The sequence below is a fragment of the Achroia grisella genome, unplaced genomic scaffold (genome assembly GCF_030625045.1).
Source record: "Achroia grisella isolate CSIRO2021 unplaced genomic scaffold, CSIRO_AGI_Agris_v1 utg546, whole genome shotgun sequence".
Lineage (NCBI taxonomy): Eukaryota > Metazoa > Arthropoda > Insecta > Lepidoptera > Pyralidae > Achroia > Achroia grisella.
Window position 1 is genome coordinate 2,852,488 of NW_026712931.1, and position 24,283 is coordinate 2,876,770.

A 24,283-nucleotide genomic window follows, 5' to 3' on the forward strand; every position below is an offset into this window, starting at 1 on the left:
AAACTGTATTTGATGACTAGATTGTAATCACCATCACTGACTGTCAAAATACATAAACGTCAATGTCAAAGTCATAATTGTATTGTGGACATTTAACCATAATAATATAACCTAAAATTATTGTTCAATTATAAGAAATTTTCTAAATTATTAATTACGAACTGATTTCTGCATCACTTAGCTAACCACAGAAATTTCAGCCATTATTCTGAGCTTTCAGCCAAACAAAAACAACCAGTGATATGTATTTTTTAAAATGTTTGTTTTAGCCGAAATGAAAGATGTCATTCGTGTTACTCCAGAGCATTTTCATCAAAGTTTAACGGAATCTATCACAATATTACTTAACCGAAAATTAGCTAATAAGGTATTTCAATCAAAATAATTCGCCATTTTGTTAACTATATTTTAATATAAATTAAATTAAATTAATATAAATTAAATTAAGTCAATTTGACAAAGAGAACAGTTTGAACTAATTAATGAATTTGTGAGCTTCTGACTAGCATATTTGATTCTAAATGCAATCCTCTACTATGGTTAAGTATCAACACCACTGACAACCTCCAAAGATGCAGATGTTATAATGGTCATTAGTACCTGAAATTGAAGCCTATTGTTTATGATATTTTAAATTATAATATTATAGATTATTCAAATTTAATATACTCAAAATTTGCATGCCCGTAAATCGGGGCAATTAAAGAGTTGCCAATAATATTATTACATGGACATATTACCGAATATCTAACTGAATAATACGGAAATAAAATTTTCATTTAATTCCTTAAGTATATATTCTGTTTATGCTCCTTTTGTAATCCATATCTTGAAATTTTAATTTGTAGTGTTTCTTAATACACTGCACACTTTTTTTCAGGTGGTATTAAATGTTGGTCTATGCATAGCTCTTTTTGATATTACTCATATTGGCCACTCCTATATATTCCCAGGCGATGGTTCATCTCACACAGAAGTAAAATTTAGATATATTGTATTTCGCCCTGTGGTTGAAGAAATTCTCGTAGGCAAAATTAGAAGTTGTAGTAGAGAAGGAGTTCATGGTATAGTATTCAATGTTAATTCCATTCTATTTGTACTGTTCACTGTATTATTACTAGTAACCAAAAGGTACAGAACTTATACTTTAACTTAGAATAATGTTAAATAACATTAATATCACAAGTATATTCTAAGTTATATAATATGCTACTTACTCAACAATCAAACTCAATGTATTTTTTTTATTTTCAGTTACATTAGGCTTTTTTGATGATATTTTAATACCAGTCAATGCTTTACAACACCCATCTAGATTTGATGAAAATGACCAGGCTTGGGTGTGGGAGTACCCTAAAGATGATGAAAAGCATGACTTATTTATGGATTCAGGTACTTAATACATTTCTAAAATAGATGGAGAAGAGAAACAGATTTCATTTAAAAATAATGTGTGTGTGTGTACTAACACAGTACATTCTTTTTAAATGAAATCTGTTGGTTTAGTTTATAATTTGTTTTGTTTATATATTGAAACAATTACATCTTAATTAATGAAACTGCCATTCCAATTATATAAAAAAAAATGTTTACTGGACTCTTAAACTCTCTTAAGTGGATTGTGTAAATACCTATTAATACAAAGTATCTAGTTGTGATTATCTACAAGTAGTCTATATATGTTTTACAGGAGAAAATATAAGATTTAGAGTAACAAGTGAGGCATTTGAGGAAAGTTTGCCTATGGGACCTCCAGGAACTGAACATGCAGTGCAAACTGTTGCTCCTTATAAATTAATTGGTGGAATTAATGAGCCTGGACTAGGGCTTCTGACTTGGTGGGAAGCACCGGAACAGGATGATGGTGATGACAATGATGATGAACAAGAAAATGATGAATAAAATGTTGGAATTTAACATTGTAATTTTATTTTCATTGTTAATAATATCAGATACTTGTCTCAATTGCTTTACTGACTAACAGTCAACAGATCTATCATTATATATCTTAAAATTGGCTTGTGTTAGCACATTGTAATTTGGAATATAGTTTTTTTTATGACGGGGCTCTGGGGTAAGATATTTATTTAGACTAAGGAATTCCTACAATTTTCGAGGATACATGTGGTAACACACAGATTAAACCATGCTAAAAATAATAAACCAATTAGAGTTCAAACTCATAAAAACAACAATTATCATTGCAACAATATAGTTTAATATTTTTTTTAACATTTTTTTATGCTCGATCACAAAATACAGTCATTATAGATAATATAATTTTGTATACCATATACACATACATTTTGGCCTTTGTCATATACATTACATATATGTATCATTTTCTATACTGATATAATTATTCATGTTAATAATAAAGGCTTTATCATTTTATTTCATATATTTATAAACCTGACCAAGTTTGATATTGATAATAATAAATTAAAACAATAAATTTATGATCTCACTACTGAATTAACTAGAGTTACAATAACTGTACAAAGAAATAGACATTAATCACAATAATATAATTTGTTCAATTCGACTTACTAGCACCTGGAACTAAAACACAATAACTCCTATATACTATAATATAAATAATAATATATGTAGATCTTATTACCTAATAGCAAAAATATGCTGCAACATTGGTAAATATTGAATGACAGCCATTTTCCTTAATATTGATATGATAATAATATATTACTGAGATCATTCATAGGCATATTGATAGATATTATAATTTATCACTATGTAAGCATATCCCCATTATGCAGGGTATGTTAATAAAAAGTTATGCAATTACACTATCCAGTGAAAAATTTCCTTATTTTGTCATTTTGTTTAATCATCGAGCCTCATATAGTTTTTAATCTTCAATTCTCATCGTCCTCCATTCAGTTACAATGTTATCTGAACTACTATCCACAAATTTTAATTTGGTAGAATACTTTGTTTCGTATTTTCCCTACTTCCTGTAGTACTTTATCGTACAATATATTTTTATTAAAGTAATAATATACTTTGGAGTATGCTGCTATTAGTGTGCTCTTTGCTACCCTAATTAATTGTTATTTATTTCTATGTAAGTTGTGTTTCAAAGATATTTAATTATAATTTATAAACAACGCACACATAATTGCATTCAGAAGGTATGTAGCTATGTAGGTACCTATAAGACGCAATCCCTAATGCATATCTAATATTAACTGTATTGCTTTAATATTTAGATTTCAAGCAAAGTACTGATTCACATAGGCACCTATGGTGATTATGTTACAACAGCGTAGTGTACACATTCACTTTTAATGATAAAAAGTTCTTACAGTCGCGCAGTAATTTAAAGGGGAATTTATTCAAAATATTACTAAAAATTTACATGTCATAGTACATTGACATGTATTTTAATCAAATGCTAGGATATTCTATATCAGTTTAGTTATTACTTGACGTCTGAAGAAAGTAGTTGTAGAAGGTAACAATAGTTTATTAAAATGTTGCAAGTTTGTCCTGATTAAAATATAAATTTAATCAATTTATTACATCGTCGTCTATTTCATAAAATGATCGCGCTTTCTTATAAATCTATATCATTTCTCTTTTATCAAATTCAGATTATTATTATTCACTTTAGTCAAAACTACGCGGTTACTGGTTATGCATTATTTTTACTGAAATGACCTCATAATATTTAAGCATATTATGAAATAGTCCTACAATTGGTGGCCCATAGATGTATAGGAATACGTGGTGGGCGTACGGTTTTCCGTTACGATATCAAATAATACCTGTATAGATGATTACTACACAAAAATTGGAAGAGTAGGTATGGGAGAAAAACGACGGAGGGTTGGTCTAACAAGTTTAGATGGTAGTGATTTGGTGGTGCATTTACTTGAAGGTGTACAAGAGGTCGGAGTTGGTGAAATGGTGCGCGTTGTTCACATGCGCGATGAGGCGACCGTCGAGCAAATGTCGGCCGTACAATACGGCATCACGGTCGTCGTGTGCGAGCCCACATCGCTGCAGCCAGCGCACTAAGCACACACCGCGAAACGCGCCACGGTACGTACGCATGCGCCACCTGCATCAGTCAACCAATCTTGAGGGAAACTGAGAGATATAGTTTTTTAATATTTTTTTTTGTATCTTCAGTAGAGATTTCACCATCACGCTAATGACATATGATGGCAGGTTACTAATGGAAAATAAAGGATTTTATACAAAAATAACAAACATTGGATTCACGCCTATTTTGATGTTTTTTAGCTATGGTTGCAATGAAACGTCAGTGTTGCAGTTATGGTATTCGTACAATATGCGCAATGACTATCGTGAATGGACTGCACTGTCTCTGTAAGCGTGACTAATGGTCACGCTTAAAAAAAATTAAAAACTCGACCAAATTTAACCATCTCTGAAATCTATAAGGCGGGTAGTAATCCAATATGATAGCCATGATGCAGTAGACTGTATAATTACCTGGTATCTTTTGCTATAGCTTCCTTGCATCTGTCTAAGTGATGCGTTATAAATTGGTCGCATACATGTTTAGTTTCAAAACTCAGATCTTCTACAGCTGGCAGTACCACTGTGTCTGCACCATGCCTAAAATATTTTTAAATATTAAAATAATAGTAGTCGTAATGACTATATTTTACGTAACGTATATTTTAGTCTTCTGTAAATTGTATGATGACATGATATAAATTCACAGACATAGATCTGTCATAAAAATACGTATATTACCATTTCTTCCTGAAATAATGAACAGTGGGTATTAATATTTCATCGGGATCAAGACCAAATAGTATAAATACGATAAGTACTTGTCCATAGTTGGTAGCTATATCCAAAAACTCAATTTCCACAAATACACCACTTTCATCTTTTAGCATCATCCTCCAGGTCGTATAGGTAATTCCCTGAAAATATTTAAAGGGCTGTGAACACACTTAATCATATCAATATTTGTTACATTCTCCTTTCACTCCTACTTTCTGTAGACTATTCTGTAAGAACTTGTGTTTTTTTGCTATCTTACTATGCAATCTTTGTGTGCTATCTTACTATGCAAAATAAATTACTGTGACATCTATTGGACTGCATTTAATTCAGCGCTTGCTTTATGCCATATCACCGACCTATTGCATCATACCTGCACTTGCAGAAGTCCCCCATATTTTAGGAAGACCAGAATCAATATCAGTTATAAAGTTTGCAAATACAAGAATGTTGTATATTTAAAAATGTTGAAAGTTTAATAATAATTACTATAAACATGCTGAGACTGTACACGATGATAAGAACAGTATGCTTGAGTAACTGCCCGCCACGGCCTCTCGCCTGTTCTGGAGGAAGCAGCCCCAGACGACTGGCGGCACGTTCAAGCTCACCCATATACGAGCACGGCTCGCTCGCATTCGCCGCCAAACCACACCGGTGCCGTTGGGACAACGGACACGCGCAATCCCTGTGAAACGAACTATAATTAATATATATATAGTGTTTGTTACACTAGGTTCAGTTTAATTATCGTAGATTAATCATAACGCGACTTTGTAACTCCAATACTAGGCACTTAATATGGAAAGCTTTGATTTTTTAACGAGCAAGTGTCTCTTGTCTCTACGCGAAAATATACATTCTTAATATATATATTATAATTATATTCACATTAAATACATTTTTAGGTATGTTCATTAGAAATAATGTTAACAAAGGAGGGCTAATCTCTAAAAGAAATCTGAAGTTCTGGGTGGGCCAAAATATGCAAGTAATAATTTAATTAAAATGTCCTAAATAATTAAAACGAAAAAAATATATAATGTCCAAAATACAATTATCAATACAATATAGTAATATATAATACGCACTATGTACTTGTATCTATATATCTTACAAAAAAACAGTTTAACTATGAATTACACGTTTTAATCACAATTGAAAGAACCTTAACTTAATTTACAGAATTGTTTATTGTTACTATCAACTCACAGCGAAAACTACAACGTACGAGAAATTAAAATTTGCAATCTAGACTCGGATAGATATTTAACGGTACCACGCGTGCGAAGCCGTGTGCAATAGCTAGTTATTTAATTATAGTGGTCACGTTTTCTAATAAAAATTTACTCACTTCAGATCATTAGCAATGTCTTCAATGTCATGGGAATTTGTTGTAGCGTTTTCGCAATTAGGATCATTGGAACAACAGTCGTTTGTATTTTTGCTGGGCGATGGCGTAGCCGTTATGGTGCCATAACAACCTGCAAACCAATCAATCTGTATTTATATTTGTTACTAGCTGTTCTCGCAACTTTAAATAATTTTTCTAAAATAAAAGATTTTTTCTGAAATTAATGTAGCCTAAGTTACTCCTTATTACATCAGCTACCTGCCAAAAAAAGTCCCGTCAAAATCGGTCCACCAATTTCTTAGATTTAGCGGAACAAACAGACAGACAAAAATTGTAAAAAATGTTATTTTGGTGTATGTACCGTATTTATATTCATATGCATATAACAGTTATTTCAATATTACAAACAGACACTCCAATTTTATTTATATATCTAGATGTATAGATAGCGTAATGATACTATAGTCTCTACGGGATTCTCATAAAGATTTCTAAATCTTCCAAATAAAGGATATAAACGTTTTTTCGTATATTAAAATAGCAATGTCGGGCAATGGTGTAGTGGTTTAGCACACCGCCTCGCTTTAAATCCGCAGGTTGGATTTTCTAGCACGATGCAATTTTTTTTATTCGTGAGTATTCGTGTTTGTGTAGGTCTGGGCGTATTTTATGTATCTACATACAAGAAAATAGTGAGTTCTGTAGTACCCATAACACAAGTTCTGCAAATCTGAGGAATAGATGGGATTATTATTAATTAAAGAATTTATTCAAAAAGATTTATAACACTGTATATCCGTGCAAAGTCATGTTAGGTGGCTAGTAGTATTGTAATATTAATGGAATCTTACCTGGTTCATCTATAACGTAAGCATAAAAAAATACAAATGTTATCAATAGGTTATAAGCTTCAATTTGCTTTCATAATCGAAAGTGTATTCATATTTAACTACTATCTCTTTCTAGCCGAGGATAATTAGTCAACAAAACACAAGGAACAATGGCAAGTTATTATACTCATTTAATTATTGCATACTTAGTTCCATACAAAATTATTATAAATGTGAAAGTGTGTCCGTCTCTATATTACTACAAATGAACAGAAGAACGGACTTTAAAGAAATTGAATGCGACGAAAAGATTGTATCACGTGAATATCAATTATCTCAAGCAAAGTAGACAAATTACAGGGTGCGGGTATGTAGTATAATATGTATACTAACTTTATTATTTATTGTATAGAAATGTACCAAAAATTCGGCAATACATCAGGTTATCGCTCCATCTACTGAAGGAGCATGGGGTGTTATGGTATAGCTGTATGGAGCAATCACTAAAACATATGGTTATTACGTAATATATTTACCGTTTACAGAAAGGGATTGCGTGTGTGATGTAGGTTCAATATTCTCAACGAGGCTAGTAGACTCGTCCGGTGGACTTGAACCTGATACCTCAGCAGAAAGGGACGCAAAACGAGCACTGCGTCGACGGAATCTTATGTACACCATCAAACAGCCAATGGTGACTAGAATAACATATATAGAATTATAAATAATTTAATCGTTCATAATTTCAATATTGACCAAATAAGCATAATTTTGAGTATTAAATACATTTAATATTCTATTCATTTATTTATTATAATAATTTGTCAAATATACTACTTTTTAAACTTATTTTCTATAAGAAAATATATAAAAGCCGGGTCCGTTATTTCAGGCAATATAAGACAATAATTATTACATATATACCTGTGAGACAGAAAACAAGGAGACATAATCGTATGGCATCGGTGGCCTTGGAGTCCAGACTGCCTTTGGTTAAGAGTAGTGCGGCCAGCATTACACCAGGCGCCCCCCACGCTACGAAGCCCAACACTGGCCACAGCGTGACTACGAAGCATGGTCCCCGACTCTATTATTTTTTAAATTCTATTAATGTGTTATTAAGTGCAAAAAGGATAAAAAACCGGTGTGTGTGAGAGAGAGAGACCGACAAAAAAGGACAGACAACGATATTTACATTTGTTTAAATGTAATGTAGGGATACTATTACCACTACATTAAAATACAGAAAATTAGAAAGTAATTCATTTAATTTAATATAAAAGAATCATAAATTTTTTTCACACTGAATACCATACATAGTTAAATCAGATTGTTTACCTTTCGGCAAATTAGGATTTCATTGTTAATATTTTTGTCATGCTTTGTTTGAAAAAACTTAATAAAACACTAAGAAGACATACTAATATACGTTATCGCAAACAATATTTACAATAAAATATTTTATATATTGTATTGTATATGAAGTTCGCGGTTCAGAAATATAAAATGTGTATTACCTCTAACATCAGAAGTCCGATGGAAAGCATTGACGTCCATAATAAACATGAATACATGCTAAATATTCGTAGTGATTCTTGTAATGTAGAATACCATGTTGACTTCATGTTGGGAAGTGGACCACCCCAAATTACACTGATTGCTAATAATAACTGAAAATATAATCAATAGTTAGTATATATATATATATATTAATATATAAGTTTATTACTTGTTATTATATTTAATTGGCATACATGTTCTTAAAAAAACTATTCTATCATATATTAAAAATTAATATATCTAATATATAATAATAATTAACAAATCTTCTATTGATTGACTTTACCAACATAATATAAACTGAAAAAATATAGTTATAATTTCTCCCTATTTGTCTAACCTCAACGATTAAACCCACTTGGGTGCAGATTTTTTAAACTTAATGTTTGATATCCCAATCTGTTTAAAAGACCAGATCCCGGCATCGGCTTCTACATATTTCTATTCTCATCTATTATATTGTTAATAGCTGATACCAACAATTTTAAATATCATACAGTTCAGCTGTGATATAAAAGGTGTGGTAGAAAAAGTGTATAGAGAATCATACATTTTATTGTGTCAGTTATAAACATAGAGTAATATATCTTATGTATAATGTGCAATGAAGTATAAATAATAAACAAATAATATCAGACATAATGGATAAATACCTGGGATGTGATCAAACATAAAGTCAATCTATGCGGCATCCGTTTGTATTTCTTAGTAACTGTAAATACAAACAAAATCCAAATAGCAGCAACTAATGCTACTATTGATAAATCAAATCCAAATTTCTTGAGTTGATCTGCATAGTCCTTATTTATTGAAATCACTTGGGCAGACATGAACATCATTGGAGCCGACAAGAAAGTACATATCACCATAGAGGACGCCATCTATAATAATGATGAAAATTTATTTATAAAAAGGTCAAATATCTCAAATACTAGGGCATATATTTCAATATTGAGCTTCTGTCCTTTTATTTTTATCTAAATGGCAGTCAGTAAGATTTAGTATCAATCAGTAAGATTTAGTATTTTTTAAGTAATTGGAATATCAAAAAATTGACGGCCCACCTGATGGTAAGTGGTAACCGTCGCCTATTATACATGAATAGGCGAGGGTTAAATAAATATACGGATAAAACGTTATCTTGTGACAAGTTATTGCATAAATATATTTTGTGACACTCATATATATACATTATAAAAATGTACAAAAACTGTATCTTTACATTGTATAAAGACAAACTCAGGGGCACACTGTAACAGTTTGGCACACCGCTTTTCCTCTTATGATCGTGGGTTCGATTCCTCGCACAAACATTTCATGAGTATGATTGGTTGTATCAGTCTTGGTGTTTTTTTGTATATTATGTAAGTGTTTTATAAAAAAAATCTAAGTATTTACAATAATTTGTCTAGTACTCATAACAAAAGCTCTGTTTAGCTTGGGACTAGATGACGCTGTGTGTGAATTGTCCACAGATATTATTACTAAGATAAAAAAAAAAGTCTTTCCCGTTGTCTATATGCCTCGTATAAGAAACTACTAACCAAATCCATTTCTAGTTGATATAGATTGGAGAAGACAAAAACTGCAGGAGCAGTAGGTATAGTACCATATAAGAAAGCATAGGTGGCCAGTGATAAAGTTTCAGATTCATTTGCACCTGCTCCAAATATACTAACACTTTCTCTCATCATGACGGGTAGTATTATTCTGAAATGGTTAAAATTATATCAAAATAATAAATGTTAACATTAATACATAAAGCAAAAACTTCCTACCCCATTTTACGAAAATTTTGCGGGACGGAGGAGTATGAAATTTCGTACACTTATCCTTACTAATATTATAAATGCGAAAGTAACTCTGTCTGTCTGTCTGTCTCGCTTTCCCGCCAGAACTACTGAACCGATTTAAATGAAATTTGGTACGCAAATTAAAAATTATGCAAAACATTCTGTTCGTTGGGAGGGAATGGGATTGTTAGTAATATGGATTCTTGTTATTTTTAGTGATTATTGTTAGTATAATGGTTACCCTTGGAAACCATCCTAAAAGTAAGTGCCTTTTAATTTGCCACAATGGGCTAAAAGACCTCATGCTTATTTTATCATCCTCCACTGGTGCTCTGCCAGCATAATCATATGCAGACGGGAACACCATTCCATCATCATCCATTAAAAAAATGTTGTTTGTCTTTAATATTATTTGTAATCATTATTTTAACATTAAGCAAGACTATACTTAATAAATATCAACTCTGGTAAATAATTATTTAAAAAAAATCATAATATATTCTATCAACACTATATACTCACAACTTAACTGCAATCAAGACACAAGGCAACACTAATGCTGGTCCTCTTAGGCGATGAATTTGTCCTACCATACGTAAACCCAATAAGAAGAGAGCAGATGCCGAGAATGCCTGTCCAAATACCTAAAATAAGAAGGTACATTAAAAATAATTTGCAGTCCCACTGAGAATGGTAGTAAATATTAACTAATATAATATTTAGATTGTTTTTAACCTCTATTTTCTAATAGTGGTATTCATACTTGAATTTATATGGCAAAAAATTGTTGCTATATAAATTGCGGGGGTCAGGTAGTAATAAATAAGTTATTACTTAATTGTATCATGATTACATGATTTTAAGGGCTTCTTAGAATTTATAATTAAAGTCTTAGAATGAATAAAATTTCATCAAAATCAGTCAAGCCGTTTCGGAAGAGTATAAACACAAAACCTGTGACACACGAATTTTATATATTAGAAACAATTCAAGTAGGACAAAGCATTATATGTCACTGTAAAAAATACAATATCGTAATTAAAAATAAAATGTAAGTGATTCATTTGACTACTCATACTGACTGCACATGACCAGAACAATTAATATTATTTTAAATAACTAACCTCCAATAGGCCCTCAATGTATATAGACAATTTATGTTTGAATATAATATTTCCAATAATACCCAACACAGTCATGACTAATACTGGATTAAAAGCAATCCCTTTGATAATTTGTTTTAATAATTTCAGTTTGCAGACATCACTCTTAGATTCATTCTCGATGACAAGGGCCTGAGCATTCTCTCTCTGTTTGTTGATTTCCATTAAAACAAAAGCAACTGGGTTGAGAATTGCAAGTGATATTGGAGCCATTAAGTACAGGTACAATGCATATTCTGGATGAGATTTCTCATAGATTGCATTAACTGAAAATTATTAAACAAAACATATTCAAACATATAAATGGCTGACATATTAATATTTTTTTAGGAAAATGTTGCTTTATTTAATAACTTCATATAAAAATTCTACATACAGCAATTACATTAACATTATAAAGAATATTACTTATGTTTTCTTACGATAGCATTAGTATTTAAAAGTATTCTGTCTTAATGTAGTCTTGTCTGTCTGTTTGTCTTATCTATATAAGATCTATATATATACAAATGTGATATATATATATATATATATTTGTAATAATGTATTGTACAGAAAGAAAACCTAATATGAAAGCATAAAACAATCTTAAGAAATAAATATTTGTATAATTTACTCCATCTAAATTCATCATGTACTTTAAACATGATTGAATTACAATATAGACATTCATATATAAAAACTTATATACTTTAAATAATAATGTCAGAAACATAAGTAATAATAAAGCCATGTTACTTACAAACTATTACAAGTAGGTATATAGTAAAATGACCATACTTATTGGGTATCCCAATGCAAAATCATTGCTTTGTGTGCAAAAGATTGCAAAAATTCCAGCTCGTCCCAGATGTACAGGTTTTGACACCAGTAGTGTCACAGTGATAACAGCAAAGAAGATTAATCCTTTGGCAACTAGTATTGCCAATAAAAAAGTCCAGTTTACAGTGGTAAAGTCCAAGCGTGCCAAGGATAGAAAAATAAGTGAAGGCAATGCAAATGTGCCCACAAATGTGGCAATACCCTTAGATTCAATAGATGAAACCACATTGAAACGACCTGCTAAATATCTATAAAAAAAATATTATATATATTATAGTAATTATGTAAGCAAACCACATAATTGATGAATCATCAACTTCAAATTTAATTCATATCCCTAATAGGCTTTTACTGACATAGAGAAGGTAGTAAGAGATGTATAATTATTTATTTAAAATATCGCAAAAAAATGTTTTTATCAATTTTTCTATATTTCATGTAAGCAATGGATTGCTTTATCAACTGTTTTTATTATGAATTCTCCACTTCAGCTTTAATATTTTCTGCAATGCAGTACTCTAATAAATCAACAAAACAGCACCATAATGGGTCCACTTATACTGTAGTTCAAATCCATAAAAATATGTATCTCCAACAGCTAAATATATCACAAGATTCAATGAAGACCCCTGAACTATGATTTACTAATTCTAAAACCTTCACATTAAACATTAAGACTGATATTAAAATAGCATTGAAAGTCTGCCAAATACAAAGTTAAGGCGTTTGATGCGTATTTATAAGGACAGAATAATATGAATTTAGTTCCAAACAGTATCCAGAAATATTAAAAAGTTGTAACACATCCAAAGTACTTACCCGCACAGAATTATAGTGAAACATTGAAATAGAGCTGGGTATAAATTGTCTGCAGTGGCATCATTTAGCTGCTCCATATTAAATTATTGTTTATTACTGTATATTTTTAAATATAATATTTATAAATGCAATGTGCTTAAATGTAATATTTGTTTCTGTAAGATATACATATTATTTGTGGTATATTAATTACAAGAATTGAGTATCATTATTGCAAACAAGATATTTTTATTATAATTATTATTTAATGAAATAATTTAGTTTTCGTTAAAACAATTGTTATTAAACTTCTACAGTAAGAGGAAATAAATAAAAACGAGATATCGTTTTACAGAATTCGTTTGACATTGACAATGACGTTCTTAGAATGCACCGAGTCATTTGAACCCCCCCAAATGTGTATCATACCCTACATTAGGGCTCGGAGCGAATTCCTTTGCCGTGGCGTAGTTTACGCCATGGCAAAGGAATGGGGGCAAAATCTCCCTGGGGACCAGATTAATAGCTACACGTTGGCAGGAACTAAAACTGTGTTACATACTATATTCAAATGATATATACTACTCTTTAAAATGTTTTTTTTTAACGGGTACGTCCGACCGGTTGTGTCAAACCCCTCAGGTGGAAGGAAGGACCATTGTCAGCGCCGCTAAACACATACACCGAAGAGGACGATATATTATAAGATAACGAACTACGAGTAATAATTATTTATTTACATAATTGTACAACTAATTAATTTGTAAGATAACCAAATTAAAGCTTAAAATATGGTGCTACTATGTTATAATTCAAACCATAGAAGTTCAATTATATTATATGAACTAATTACAACTATAAAGTAAAGTCAGTATGTGTATACCTTTAAAGTTAATAAAATCAATACTAAATATTTATGATAGCAACACTAGATGTGGGGTATACTTTTGCATCCGTTTCCGTTTTCGGCAGCCATCTTCAATATCTACTTGTTCGTTCACCGGTTCTGTGAAAGGTCTCAAGTGAATGAAAAATCTAATTAATTTTCAAATTCTCTCTATTTAGAGAGGTGCGTATATATTTTTACTTGAAATCCAAATTGAGCTTTACAACATTCATTGTACTTAAACTTGGTTTTTCTTTTGTTCTAGATACATACCCATTCAAGCGTTACAACCACCACGTAAGTTCCTATAGGAACTAGAAAGTAAAGGATGCAGTACAACGGCTTCCATAATCAACATCCTATGTGAGTATCAAATTCGTTTATTTTGTAGATATGTAATTTATGTAATTATTTGCTTTCTCGAGTGCAATTTATTATTTTTTTACAAACTCTTAACAGCCTTCGTGTCCGCCATTTTGTGAAATGTATTTTACTCAGCTGATTGGGGTTCACAATATCACTACCTTGAACTGTTAACTTACTGAACCCAATTAAGTTATAACACACGACTAATTTGAAAATTAATATTTACATAAATCATAATGTGCACAATAATTACAAGGACAAAGGTAACGATCGATCAGCTGCGCATCGGCGTACCGTCGCCATAATTACACCTACCTGACCTGATGTACCTATAGTACACTTCTGGCACACGGTAAAAAACCTGAGTCTCGGAAATTATATTGTTTTATGCAATAGTACTTCTGATTTGTCAATTTATTTTTTATATTAAATATGCTATATAGGATATTCTTTATTTAATAACATTAAATGGTAAAAGATGGGTGGGCGAGGCCAAAACGCTCTCGGTAAGTACAAAGCGACACCAGCAATTTATACTAAGCTAACTAGAATTTTCAGTAAGTTCGTTTTTTATACTAAACTACTTAAAATGGTTTTTTTAATATATAATTAAAAAATATTAAGAAATATATAAAAATAACGAAGTTACTGAAAATTCGAGTTAGCTTAGTATAAATTGCTGGTGTCGAAAGTAACTGTAATACTTTGAATATTTAAGACCTATATTAACTTTTTACTGAAAACCACCAAATTTTTCCTTTAAATATTAGTTTTTTTTTTAATCTAGATTTATTTTGGGGCTTTTGTTTTTGACATGTCAACCCCATTATTGCAAACTAATCGGAACAATTCTTAAAAATAACAAACAATTGCCAACTGCGAGGGATCCATTTATTAAGCTTTACCAGCACACACAACTGCAGAGCAACATCCGTAGTAGGGGCATGTGGTATGCTCTGAATAGTACCCACATCAAATTTGTTGATTTTAAAATCCTTAATAAATAGTTCCCTCTCTACTCTATTCCTATCACATTCCATCAAGAGCTGCTGGACATCTTCGACCCTTTGACACACAACACAGTCGGGTGAATTCTCCTTTTTCATTAAATATCCATACTTTCCTGATAGTGACCGGATCGGATTTTAAATAATAATTTCAATTTACATCTATTCAATTTTGCATTAGTAAACCAGGGAATCTGAAGAGGCTCACACTGTAAATATTAGTTTAACTGATACTTACATATATGTATATCACTATTGAATAATGAAATTAGGTTGGGTTTTTGAAGAGTTTATAGGTCACAATATGAAACTTGATCTACCTTTCTGCATCTACATAATATTGATTTGTAGCTAATATTCTTTATAATTTTTGTTTAATGTCTATCACATCAAATTCTCCATCACTGCTGTCATTCAGTTCTCATTCCCATGATATATGATAAGTGGAAGATCATAAATACAATTCAAGCTGGTCCTACCCTAACTGCACATCTCTGTTCTATAAAGTACATACATATACCTTTATGAAGGAGCAAAGGAGCATATTTGATTTTTAATTAACATTACTTAAAAATTTACTCCTGTATTTATAATTACATAAAAAATAATGTATTAATTTTTGGCTAACATAGTAACATATAGTATGTAGAACAAAATTACATCAAAGAACTGTGCTTTAATAACCATTACAATATAAAAGAGATTACCAAGAGTGATGAGACCTACCTTTCAATAATTTTATAAGTAAAAGAAACTGTTTTTTTATTTTTTACTAATGGACAACAATGCTCTGGTAGATTTGAAGATGCTAGTGATTTCTGTATAAGTTTTAACAATTAATAAAAAAAAATCATAGATAAAATTTAAAATGAAATAAAAAAAGTTTGTTTCATTACATGGCTAAACTTATTAAACGAAATAAATGTGACCATCTATTTAAACAATGATTCTAGTATATAAATTTTATTTCATCACTTACTATTAATTTACAAGTGTCATCCTATATCAGGTCAGGTGGTTACACAGATGAGCATGTAGTGTATTGTTCATTTTGAACTTTATTAATATGCTAGGAAATATCTAAAAGTAATATTTGTATATATAGTTATAAACAAATAACTAGATTTACAAACAAAACTAGAACCAAGTCTTTATAAATATATGTATATTATAATCTTATGTCATTCTGTATCTACAACTATTCAGCTCCACTCTGTTTTACTATTTCCATTCAATGTGTATACTTTTGAGAATACAATGTTTTTCATCTTTTATATAAGTTTTATTAGGAACTGTCTCGTTAGGGATAATTTTAAAGGTATTAATATGTACTATAATACAATAAATCCTTATTTTTATAAGGAGATAATTTATTATTTATTTATATATATATATAAAAGTGCTGCAAAAAAAACTATAATGTTTAACTACGGAACTCTGTATGAGTATGCAGTGGTGATCGGTGAAGGAAGATGGAAGAATTTCTTTGCCAATGTTAAATTGACTTTGATGAATGTATATTTGCTAGCGATTAGGGCCTCGTTGATACTTGCCTACTGATTAATTAGCAAAAAAATCTACTAACAATAACATTTTGAGGAAAAAATTTTATTTGAAGGTGTTTATTTTTCTAGATTCAGACCTCGAACAGACCGGAATGAACAATTCGCTAAAGTCCCATTTATTAATGGGATTCATGATTTTGGAGGACCAAAGAATTTTGGTCCCAGAAACAATATGGGCAACAAAAACAATTTTCGCCCCAGAACAGAATTTAATGGTGTAAGAAACGATTTTAACAATCAAAGGAATGACCATGGCAACCAAGGTGACTTTGGCGGACCCAAAGAATTCAGGCCTAGAAACAACTTCAACAATCACTCACAAAAGAAGAATGATAATGATGGTGACAAACAGCAAAGGGGAGGCAGCATTCAATTTTTTAATGCTAATAAGGGTGATTTTGGAGGTCCTAAACAACAAAATTTTCATAATAACAAAAATAACTTTGGAGGGAAAACTTTCAGTAACCAAAATGGACAACAAGCAAACAACACCCAGCAAAACTTTGTTCCAAAAAAGCAATTTAATAATAATGAAAGACAACAATCTGGTGATTTCAAAGGCCGTAAATTGCAGAGTCAGAAAGCTAAGCACCCTGGGGACAGTTTGGTAAAGCCGATATGGGATATGGCAAATCTTGAACCCATTCAAAAGGATTTCTATAAACCACATCCTAATGTTGATGCACGATCTGATGAAGAAGTACAGCTATTCCGTGCTGCTAAGGAGATTACTGTGAGTGGCAATAATATTCCTCGCCCCAATCAAATGTTTGACGAAGGCAATTTTCCTGATCATGTCATGAATACTATCAAAGAGCAGGGTTGGTCAGAACCTACTGGTATTCAGGCTCAGGGATGGCCAATAGCTTTATCTGGCCGAGATATGGTTGGAATTGCTTCTACAGGATCTGGCAAAACACTTGCATACATGCTTCCAGCTGCTGTTCATATTATGCATCAACAGCGCATTCAAAGGGGTGATGGCCCTGTTGCCCTCATCCTTGCTCCGACCAGGGAGTTGGCTCAGCAAATACAATCGGTAGCTCAGGCATACAGTGCACGCGGATGTATCAGGAATACATGCCTGTTTGGAGGCTCTCCAAAAGGTCCCCAGGCCAGAGATTTGGAGCGTGGTGTAGAGATAGTGATTGCAACACCTGGACGTTTAATTGATTTCTTAGAACGTGGTACCACTAACTTACGTCGCTGCACATATTTGGTCTTAGATGAGGCTGACCGAATGTTGGATATGGGATTTGAGCCCCAGATTCGTAAGATCATTGAACAAATACGCCCAGACCGACAGGTATTGATGTGGTCTGCCACTTGGCCAAAAGAGATCCAGGCATTGGCTGAAGACTTCCTCAATGACTATGTTAAGGTTAACATTGGGTCATTAAATTTGTCTGCTAACAACAATATCAAACAAATAGTTGAAGTTTGTGAAGAACATGAAAAGGAAATGAAGCTTACCAATTTACTGAAAGAGATAGCTTCTGAACGCGATAATAAAGTTATTGTTTTTGTGGAAACAAAAAAGAAGGTCAGACATTTATTATTATCTAAAATTTTATTATTTGTGTGTATGAGTATTAGAAACATCTTTCTTTTAAAAATAAAATCTATACTTACAACTATAAGTAATAATAATAACTTATATTTTTGTTTAGGTGGATGATATTGCACGGGCTGTACGTCGCAATGGTCATAAGGCTTTGGCTATTCATGGAGATAAGTCACAACCCGAACGTGACGCTGTATTAACTGAATTTAGAAATGGTGCAACTACCATTCTAATTGCTACTGATGTGGCTGCTCGTGGTCTTGATGTAGAAGACGTAAAATTTGTTGTCAACTTTGATTATCCAAATTCTTCAGAAGATTATATTCACAGGATTGGTGAGTGTTTAAGTATTTGTTCTTGAAAATATAGAATATTTCCTTTGCTGTAACCCTCCAATTAATATATACATTTCAATTTAACTTAGGTCGTACTGGCCGCTGCCAACAGTCTGGTACAGCATACACATTCTTCACCAGTGGCGATTCTCGCCAGTCCCGTGCTCTTGTTGCCGTGTTACGTGAAACCGGGCAGAATCCGCCAAACAGACTAAATGAGATGGCAAGGAATAATAACAACAACACTGGTAAGTTTTTATTTCTTTAACAATTATATATTATGTATAATATTATTTTTGCCTCCAAATGGCCGAGCAAGCCATTTGGAGGCAAAAATAAGTAAGACGTAATAATAACAATAGAGAGTGTAAGCAATTTTTTTGTTAAATGATGAAATATAGCAGTGCAATTATAATGTACGAAGGCATGGCACGTCAGCATTGCGGGTACGCATACTAAGCCATAAGCCATACAGCCTGGAGTAAAGATAGACTCTGAAAAGTAACACTGGGTATGTGTAGTTTGACCTTCCACTCCACAGTGTCTCAAAATTTATCTAAACTTACCATTATGATTAAATATTTACATAGAACAAAATTTTAAAATGTTCATACTTTATCTTTAAAACTCTACAGGCCGTAATCGCTGGCAACAACGTAAAGAAAACAACAGTGGCTCCAGCTCTCCACGTCAGCAAAATAATAATCAGTGGAACAACAAAATGGCTACAGCGACCAATGAAGACAATAATCAGAACATTTATCAAAACCGTAATATAAATCAGCAACCACCGCGTTTCTCTAATCAAAATCAAATGACTCATCAGGGTTTCAGGCAAAATAACTATCAGAAACCAGTACCTTTCCCAAGCCCAAATGTATTTGAATCTATGGGTAATTATCAAGGTGGATACAACAATGGATATCAGAATGGATACAATAACCAGAATGGATATAACCAGCGCCCCTACAACAGTGAGTATATTTAAGAGGTACTATATAAGAATTCTCTTCATCAGCTGTATATCTTTTTTTAATTGTATGTTGAAAGATTAGGAAAGAAAAAGATGTGGGTGGGAAGCTGTTCTCCCCTTTCTAAGGAATAAGAAAATTTTTTATTGAACTCAAAATTATTTCATTCTGTTAATGTTTTTGTAAATTTTATGTTCCTAAATCTCTATAATCAGAGATATTGCATAAATTTTAACATTTTATTAATTTGTGAATTATTTGTATAGATGCCCGTAATGGTGCCCAGCAATACCGTAATAATAACACCAGCAACAAGTCGGCAGGATCAGGGTCGACCTACGGTTCGCCTCCGCCTCATTTCGCCACTCCACAACATTATACAGCAATGCATACTCATCAGGAAATGCTTGGTCAGTATATTAAGTAACAGAAATATTAATAGATGAAATATTCCAACACAGAAATTAGATCTTTTAGTTTAACATTTTTTCTTACCTATCTTCATTCTAAATCTATTGACTATATTATTATCTATCCCAAATAATGCAAAATATACAGAAATATCATTGGTTGATACTTGTCCAGATGGTACTCAATTAAAATTTTGTTATATTTTATCAGAATCGGTCAACCAATTCATCGGATGCAATTCAACCTGTTGCATAAATTAAGGATATATAGAGTTTATAATTAACTGATTATGTATATCAATGCTGCCTCTATCTGAGTCTAGGAACTAGTTAAAAATAGTTTCGCGAAATTTCCCATAGGAACGAGAACTAGATGATATCGCTCGTTCAATAGTCGTGGGAAATACAAAATTCAATAAGATATTGAATGTTCAGGCGGCAAGTTCTATGGTGGCGGCGTGGGCGGCGGTGGTCCGTGCGGCTACCAGGCGGGGATGGGGGCCAGCGTTCCGTACGCGCACATGGCTCCGGGACCTCTGCTGTATGCCGCACCCGTGCAGCAGTAATTTCAGCATCGACCACATTTTCCGTACGATACTAAATTGGCCTCAATCCGTGTCGCTAAGCTTTATCGTAATTATTAGTGATAAATTTTTCTCTCTGTACCTCACGAGGAAGTTGATTTTTATGTTTAAATTCTTCAATAGTTGGTGTTTTAATGTCATTATGCTTAAAAATTATCCTTACACCAACAAGATTAATGTTGAGGCCTGTTTTTCTTATGAGCACTTTTTTTTATTTTGATTAGAATATTTCATTGTAGATCTGAATGAAGACTTCAAAATAATTTGTCGTTAATAATAAAGTATATTGACGAATTCTATTTTTTACTTGCAGAATTGATTTTGTATCGTCAATGAATCCGATAAACAAATGTTTAATGCATAACTCTGTGAATTCTCTTCAGATCCTTTTAAATTAACAAATGTAATAAGTGTGTTAGATTTATAAGATGATGTATTCTTTGTTGGGTCGATTTCGCTTCTAGCCGTTCTATACATTATAAAATATATAAAAGCATAATGTATCTAGTAATAACAGTAAACCTAAGAATTGCTGGGATAAATACTATATTGATACAGACGAAATGACCAATATAGAATACAAGAAAATTATTACAATAATATTATGGTGGAACAACAACTGTAGTTCTGCTTTTAGCTTTTAATCATTATATTTGTTAGAGTAGTTGGTGTGGGTACCCTCTTGTGTAATCCTGGGTGCCTTTCGTTTTTTTTAAATGTCTGTATGATGTACGAAATGCACGAAACATGTAGAAGATGAGTGAAATTATATGGGGAGGGTTTTGAAATACAGAAATGTTATCTGACATATTTTATATAAATTATTTTTTATTGTTAATGATTGATCTTATCCAGTGTAAGAGTGGGACAACGTAGACTTAGAGAAATTATTAATACTTAAAACGCATTAAATAAAAATGCTTCTTGATATATATATGTATATATATATAAATACACCATAATAACAATCTGTATTGCCAGATAAATATGTGAATATTTTTCTTATGTAAAGTGATGTCAATGACATTTCAAGTCACTGATTTCGAGGTTATTTTTTTATTAAAAATTAGATCTTGATATACTTGAATATTTATGTCTAGGAGTATTAGTCTATGTCTATTGGACTTGGACAACAGTTGTACTTTAACATGTTCAAACTTATTTACCATACTCAAAAATGTAGAAGATTGTAAATACATGCATTTATCTTAGGTCGATTAGTATTTTGAATGCGATGAATATAATCTAACAGCGTTTACTTTATTTTTAGCAAAATAAGGTATTCTTCATATTGTGTTTTTGATTATTTTTTTATAGGATGGTCGTTTCAGATATTTGAACTATTTTCTTTGTACGTAAACGGGTTCTAAGGGGTAAGGATAGGAATGAATAGGTACAAATTATATCTACTGAAACACATTTTATATTATCTAGATTCCCGTTACTGTCCAAAGATTTGGAAAAATCTGTGATATTTCATTACTGTAACCTATCGTTGCGTTGGTCAATTGTTGATACATAAGGACACTTCCCGTGGAGTGTTACTAGACAAAAATATATTTTTTGACTATATGAAAGAATTTCATGAATGTTTGTGACTACAAAAGTTCGCAAGTCATTCACAGATATAATATATAATAATTGATAGATGTAAGATTTAATAATTTATTGTTATTCAATTTAGTTTTCAGTTAACTGATAGGTGACGAAATTGAACCAGTTCAAAGGGACGTAAACGTTATTATCTATATAAGTAACCCGTACAAGTGGTACATCTTGAAGATATTATGGTGTATAGTCAAAACGGGAGTCGAACCGATTAAAGGGGTGAAACAACGTGTTGTGAATCTCGTGTTTGTAACTGATTGGAATGCGAGATTTGCTTTATTTATGTACATTATAAGAGAAAGACTGCCATGAAGGGATTTGTATATGTGCATAAATTCATCTCGAAGATGATTTCCTATATACTAGCCTGTGTGCGGACCTGTGCCGTTTGTGGTGAAGATGGTTTGCGGTCTAAAATGTGTGTGTGACGTCAGAGGACGTACCAGGCTATGTAGTTGTGTGCGTATTAGATTGGCCAGTGTGTGTTGTGTCCGGTCTGGTCGCGGATAGCAGGTAGCTCCTGTATTATTATGTACAAAGTACTGCACCCACCTCTACTAAAACAACTGTGATAATAACACTAAGTAGCTTAGCAGGCGATTTATTATACTAGTTACGTCCAAGAGAAGGGATGACATCATATCTGACATACTGTATTGTGATAATATATCAGGCGTGACCTCTTGTCGTTACGTTTTAACTTAAAGTTTTCTCTAAACAAGACTGATTATTTCTTATTGATAAATATTTTATACATGTTCCACTTTGACTGAATGAATTAAGATGTCTGTATATTGGTAGTATTCTTGTCTCATCGCTGTGTGTTCTCAAAAATTGAGTATTCACTATGTTGGATATGTGTCAAAACGCCTTTCTATGCGGTCACCAAATTGATGAGGGTCTTTTATGTTTAATTTGTACAATAATTTCTACTTTCCTTTGTGATGGAAAATGTTGTTGACAATTATGTGGCAGCGCCAGTTGAACACTACCTTATAAAGAGTATATTATAATTTGTTGTTTATTTGCAAAATTTTATTTATTCAAGCAGTAGGTAACTCATAGGCAATCGTACTTTCGTGCTTTACTATTTAAGAGTTTATTTTCAAAAATGAAAAATGGTCGTGAAAAATATACATAGAATTTTAAGTATGTGGCAATGCAGATCTTCATTGATTCTTACTATGAATGACATAGTTTGTATTTATTCAATTTATAACATAAAATGGAGAAAGGCTCCTTATAAAACTGTCCCAAAGGGAAGTCTTCTGAATGTTTCTGAGAAGTGCATTTCTTCTATGTAATACAGTATTAAATTCAGATTAATAAATGGATGTATAATTATTATTTATTTGGTTTTATTTTCTACATTCTAGGTGGTAATATAATAAATATAATATATAATAAATACATTTCCAGCACACAGGAGAGTAGTAATATCATCTGTGGTAGGAGTAAAGAACCTTATGCCGTTGATACACTGGTATATGAATATTTTTTATAGATGATAATGGAATGATGCATACTCTTGCGGTAACGGCGCAACATGGGGTATGACAGGATGATTACTATTTCCCATTACTAATATCCCCTTTCCTCCCTAGTTAGCCCATATTGGCAATTGGGAAATTTGCCACGATGGTTTCCAGGGGGAACCGCGTGCAGGTCAATCTGACATGGTACATTGTTAGCAATGGGGTTATTAGTGCAAATTACTAACAATCCCCTTTCCCCTTCATCATGAATATTATGAACGTGATAGTATGTTAGGACGTATGATTCTTGCATGTAAATTCCATTGTATGTATTTAAATGAATTTTGTGTAACTAATTTATCGTATCACATACAACTTATTTCTACATCTTGTATTTCTATTTATAT

At 31.8% G+C, this 24,283-nt stretch overlaps 3 protein-coding genes across 3 annotated transcripts; 2 read left to right on the plus strand and 1 right to left on the minus strand.

Moving 5' to 3' along the window:
* The first annotated feature begins 77 nt into the window (after positions 1 to 77).
* Positions 78 to 1,907, plus strand: LOC131848249 (DNA-directed RNA polymerase III subunit RPC8). Its single transcript, XM_059198043.1, has 4 exons — positions 78 to 367; positions 881 to 1,064; positions 1,255 to 1,392; positions 1,691 to 1,907. Exons 1-4 carry the CDS (start codon positions 257 to 259, stop codon positions 1,900 to 1,902), a joined length of 645 nt encoding a protein of 214 aa, XP_059054026.1. The 5' UTR covers positions 78 to 256; the 3' UTR covers positions 1,903 to 1,907.
* A 238-nt stretch (positions 1,908 to 2,145) lies between these two features.
* On the minus strand, positions 2,146 to 13,386 carry LOC131848243 (integral membrane protein GPR155). Its single transcript, XM_059198036.1, has 14 exons — positions 13,127 to 13,386; positions 12,266 to 12,555; positions 11,447 to 11,751; positions 10,845 to 10,966; positions 10,074 to 10,239; positions 9,183 to 9,410; positions 8,487 to 8,639; positions 7,894 to 8,056; positions 7,506 to 7,667; positions 6,140 to 6,269; positions 5,275 to 5,473; positions 4,750 to 4,925; positions 4,483 to 4,608; positions 2,146 to 4,084 (listed from the first exon to the last, which is right to left on the minus strand). Exons 1-14 carry the CDS (start codon positions 13,201 to 13,203, stop codon positions 3,892 to 3,894), a joined length of 2,490 nt encoding a protein of 829 aa, XP_059054019.1. The 5' UTR covers positions 13,204 to 13,386; the 3' UTR covers positions 2,146 to 3,891.
* Positions 13,387 to 14,064: 678 nt separating this feature from the next.
* LOC131848003 (uncharacterized) lies at positions 14,065 to 23,748 on the plus strand. Its single transcript, XM_059197739.1, has 8 exons — positions 14,065 to 14,174; positions 14,257 to 14,354; positions 16,999 to 18,472; positions 18,600 to 18,828; positions 18,918 to 19,076; positions 19,464 to 19,802; positions 20,066 to 20,209; positions 20,645 to 23,748. Exons 2-8 carry the CDS (start codon positions 14,320 to 14,322, stop codon positions 20,773 to 20,775), a joined length of 2,511 nt encoding a protein of 836 aa, XP_059053722.1. The 5' UTR covers positions 14,065 to 14,174; positions 14,257 to 14,319; the 3' UTR covers positions 20,776 to 23,748.
* The last annotated feature ends 535 nt before the right edge of the window (positions 23,749 to 24,283 follow it).

Bases quoted from the DNA above. Each gene is read 5' to 3' on its own strand.
- LOC131848249 (XM_059198043.1), top strand. From the start codon at position 257: ATGTTTGTTTTAGCCGAAATGAAAGATGTCATTCGTGTTACTCCAGAG. The intron at 368-880 runs GTATTTCAATCA...ACTTTTTTTCAG, and splicing joins ACCGAAAATTAGCTAATAAG to GTGGTATTAAATGTTGGTCT. The intron at 1,393-1,690 runs GTACTTAATACA...TATGTTTTACAG, and splicing joins TGACTTATTTATGGATTCAG to GAGAAAATATAAGATTTAGA.
- LOC131848243 (XM_059198036.1), bottom strand. From the start codon at position 13,203: ATGGAGCAGCTAAATGATGCCACTGCAGACAATTTATACCCAGCTCTA. The intron at 8,640-9,182 runs GTATTTATCCAT...TTATATTTTCAG, and splicing joins TATGTTTGATCACATCCCAG to TTATTATTAGCAATCAGTGT. The intron at 4,085-4,482 runs GTAATTATACAG...TGACTGATGCAG, and splicing joins GCTATAGCAAAAGATACCAG to GTGGCGCATGCGTACGTACC.
- LOC131848003 (XM_059197739.1), top strand. From the start codon at position 14,320: ATGCAGTACAACGGCTTCCATAATCAACATCCTAT. The intron at 18,473-18,599 runs GTCAGACATTTA...ATTTTTGTTTAG, and splicing joins TTGTGGAAACAAAAAAGAAG to GTGGATGATATTGCACGGGC. The intron at 19,077-19,463 runs GTAAGTTTTTAT...AAAACTCTACAG, and splicing joins GAATAATAACAACAACACTG to GCCGTAATCGCTGGCAACAA.